Genomic DNA, 2,860 nt, shown 5'->3' on the forward strand with positions numbered 1-2,860 from the left:
ATGCAGGAGGCCTGGGTTCTGCTGGGTGAAGCTGAGAATGTCCTGGCCCACCTGAGACGCAGGAGGGAGAAGGACCAGGCCTCTTTGTCCCAACTCTGTCTCTCTTCACAGCATGAGTGTGTGGACGACTTCTGTGATGACCTCCAAAGTCAACCCCAAGCAGAAACACAGGTGGGTCAGTGCGCCCCTACTCCCCTTGCCTCCCCAGTTTAAGTGTGGTGGGTGGTTTCTGATGATGGTGATGATGAAGGTGAAAGCTCAGCATCCAGTCTTTACACTGGACAAAATTCCTACCTGTGTGGCAGGTGAGTGCACAGGTGGGGGATACAGAGGCCCAGGGATGCTGAAGGAGGTGTCCAAGTCAGAGGGCAATTGATGGCAGGGCAGGGATGCCAGATGCCTGGTCCCCAGGCACATGGGCTGAACCCTCACCTTGCGGTGAGGGGCCACAGATGAGAACAAGCTGGGGCTTGGGGTTTGAGACTGAAAGTGAGAGTGGGTGGGGGGATTTTAAACGGAGCGTTGTTTTCCCAGCAGGTCGAGTCAGTCCTAGCAAAGCTGGACGTGAGTTTGGGCCTTGCCCGTCCCCCAAAGAGTAGCCCCCAGGGTTGGATCAGCCAGGTTATCTGGGTTGCTGTCTCCCTTTGGACCCATCTGGATGCATGGGAGGCCACAGTGAGGACCACAGACCTCAGCGGCAGGGGCAGGTGTGCAGCCTCCACACTTCCTCTCCCCAGGACCAACTCAGTGAGAACCTGCTTGAAGCTGTGGATGCCGAAGTTCACAACAATGTACCGGTGAGTATGAACCACTGTCACAGCCCCTTGCTTCCCCTCCACCTTACTCTCTCTCGCCGTTGGCACTGCCATGTGTGCACATAGCTCCCCTGAGTGGGGGTTGGAGGGATGGCCCCTGAGAGCTCGGGAGGTGCAGCCTTGCTGGCACTGGCCTCCCCGCCCAGCACACAGTGGCCAGAGCCCCGCCCTGAATTCACAATGATGAGCCCCGTGGGCCTGGTGCTGGGCTCAGAGGCCAGTATGCCAACAGGCAGGTACACCTCACCATGGTGGTTTACGCCTTGAGGGGAATTGAGGGGCCAGGCCCCGCCTCTGGGAAAAGTCCTGGTGTCCATGGAGCTGTTGGCAGGAAAGCAGGCAGTTTCCATTTGCGGGCTTCTGTGTCCCAGACTCTCACAAAGGCTTGGAGGCCTCAGCCAGGGTCAGGACCTGGGGCTGCATCCCCACTGGGGGGGGGGTCCCTGAACAGCCTCCCATCCCTGCAGGAGTTCACCCCCGTGCTTGGTGAAGTGCAGCAGGAATTCCGTTGTAGAATCCGGAAGCCCTCTGGTACTGACAATCCAGGAGACCCGGAGAGGCCCTCTGGCTCTGACAATTCAGGGGACCAGAAACCGGGAAAGAGCTTTCCGGACATAGCGCTGAGGCAGTTCTGAGAATGACTGCAGAAGCTGAAGCGGAAGTTTTTTGTTGCGCTTGCCTGCCTGCGGCAGAAGGGGGCTGCCGGCCTACAGGCCTTGCGCAGTGCGGTTGAGGCCATCTGGGGAGAGTTGAAGCGTTTCTTCTCCTCTGTGGGGCAGGTCTTCAAGAGCCTCATCTAGGTCTAGGGAGCCCCACAGGGTCCGGGAGGAGATTGGCCTCATGTAGAAGCCAATTTGATTTTCCCCTTCTCAGTAAGAATCTTCTGAAGCGACCTTTGCCCTCCTGCTCACCCTTGACCCATCCTTGCAACCTCCCTCACCTCCTGTCCTTCAGGGAGGACACCACCATCAAGCTCTCCCCACCTGGGTTTCTTTCTCCAGGTCTGACCTGCCTGTCGCTGTAGTGCTGAAATCCTAATAAAAGTTGATTGAACCAAATGGAGTGCCTGTGGGGATGGAGGCTGGGGGCCCAGTGGTGACAGGCAGAGTTCGTGGGTCAGATGGACCCAGGTGGGGGTCCTGGTTCTGGGTGAACAAGGACAAGCCACCCGCCTCTCTAATCTGTAACTAGGGACACTGGTCAAGGACTGACTCATGGTGAGGACTGGACCATCTCAGGCCACTGCATTGCTTATCGCGGTGCCTGAGGCATAGTAGGTGCTCAATAAATGCACACTCCTGGGGCACAGGGAGCTCCGGGGAGCGGCTTTGACCCCTCTTTTCTTCTCCTGATCTCCCTCTTTGGGCCTTCACCACTCCAGCTGGGGCCTCGCAGCTCCTTGATCAGAGCCCCAGGAGCCAGGGAGGGTGCACCTAATCCTGGGCCAGGAGGGAAGGCAGAGTAGGAGAGGTGGGAGCTGGGTCTCTGGGCCTGTGGCCTCCCTCACCTGGGCCTGCAAATGCAGACTGGGCGATCCAGGAGCAAGGCCTGAGGGCCAGCCATGCTCACTATCTCTGAGGCCAAATTCCCCTACCCCCAATCTCTCCAACCTCACCCCACGCAGCCCTGACTTCCTGCCTCAGGGTGCTCACAGAGTAGCTTTTCCTTTGGGGATTCTCTGCAACCCACTCTTCCTCCCAACCCCTGAAGGGCTGGACCTTCCCTAGGCTCAGAGCTTTCCCTCCCAACTGTGCCTGAGAACCACCTCTACTTTCCCCAGATTTGGGGCTGGTTCTTCAGTTCCTTGAGCTTTGGTTGATGAGTTCACTTCCTTTCCACAAGCATTTGCTAAGGAGCAGTCTTGTGTCAGGTTGGTGGAGGGGCAGTAATTAAAATATAATATTTTTTGAGTGAAAAGTGACAGACAAAAGCAGGTGTATGTGTGCTCTGGAGCTGGGGTGGGCAGCTTTTCTCTCCTGTATTTTAAGCAGAAGTCACGTGATTTAAAATCTGTCCACCAGAGGGAGAGGCAAACCAAGTCAGCC

At 57.1% G+C, this 2,860-nt stretch overlaps 1 protein-coding gene across 1 annotated transcript; it reads left to right on the forward strand.

The window, feature by feature from the left end:
- On the forward strand, positions 1–1,615 carry IL32 (interleukin 32). The gene is given in 3 exon segments (XM_060124792.1): positions 1–171; positions 738–797; positions 1,283–1,615. Coding segments are annotated over 3 exon segments (564 nt in total).
- Positions 1,616–2,860: the final 1,245 nt, after the last annotated feature.

This window comes from Lagenorhynchus albirostris, chromosome 15 (assembly GCF_949774975.1).
Source record: "Lagenorhynchus albirostris chromosome 15, mLagAlb1.1, whole genome shotgun sequence".
Classification (NCBI taxonomy): domain Eukaryota; kingdom Metazoa; phylum Chordata; class Mammalia; order Artiodactyla; family Delphinidae; genus Lagenorhynchus; species Lagenorhynchus albirostris.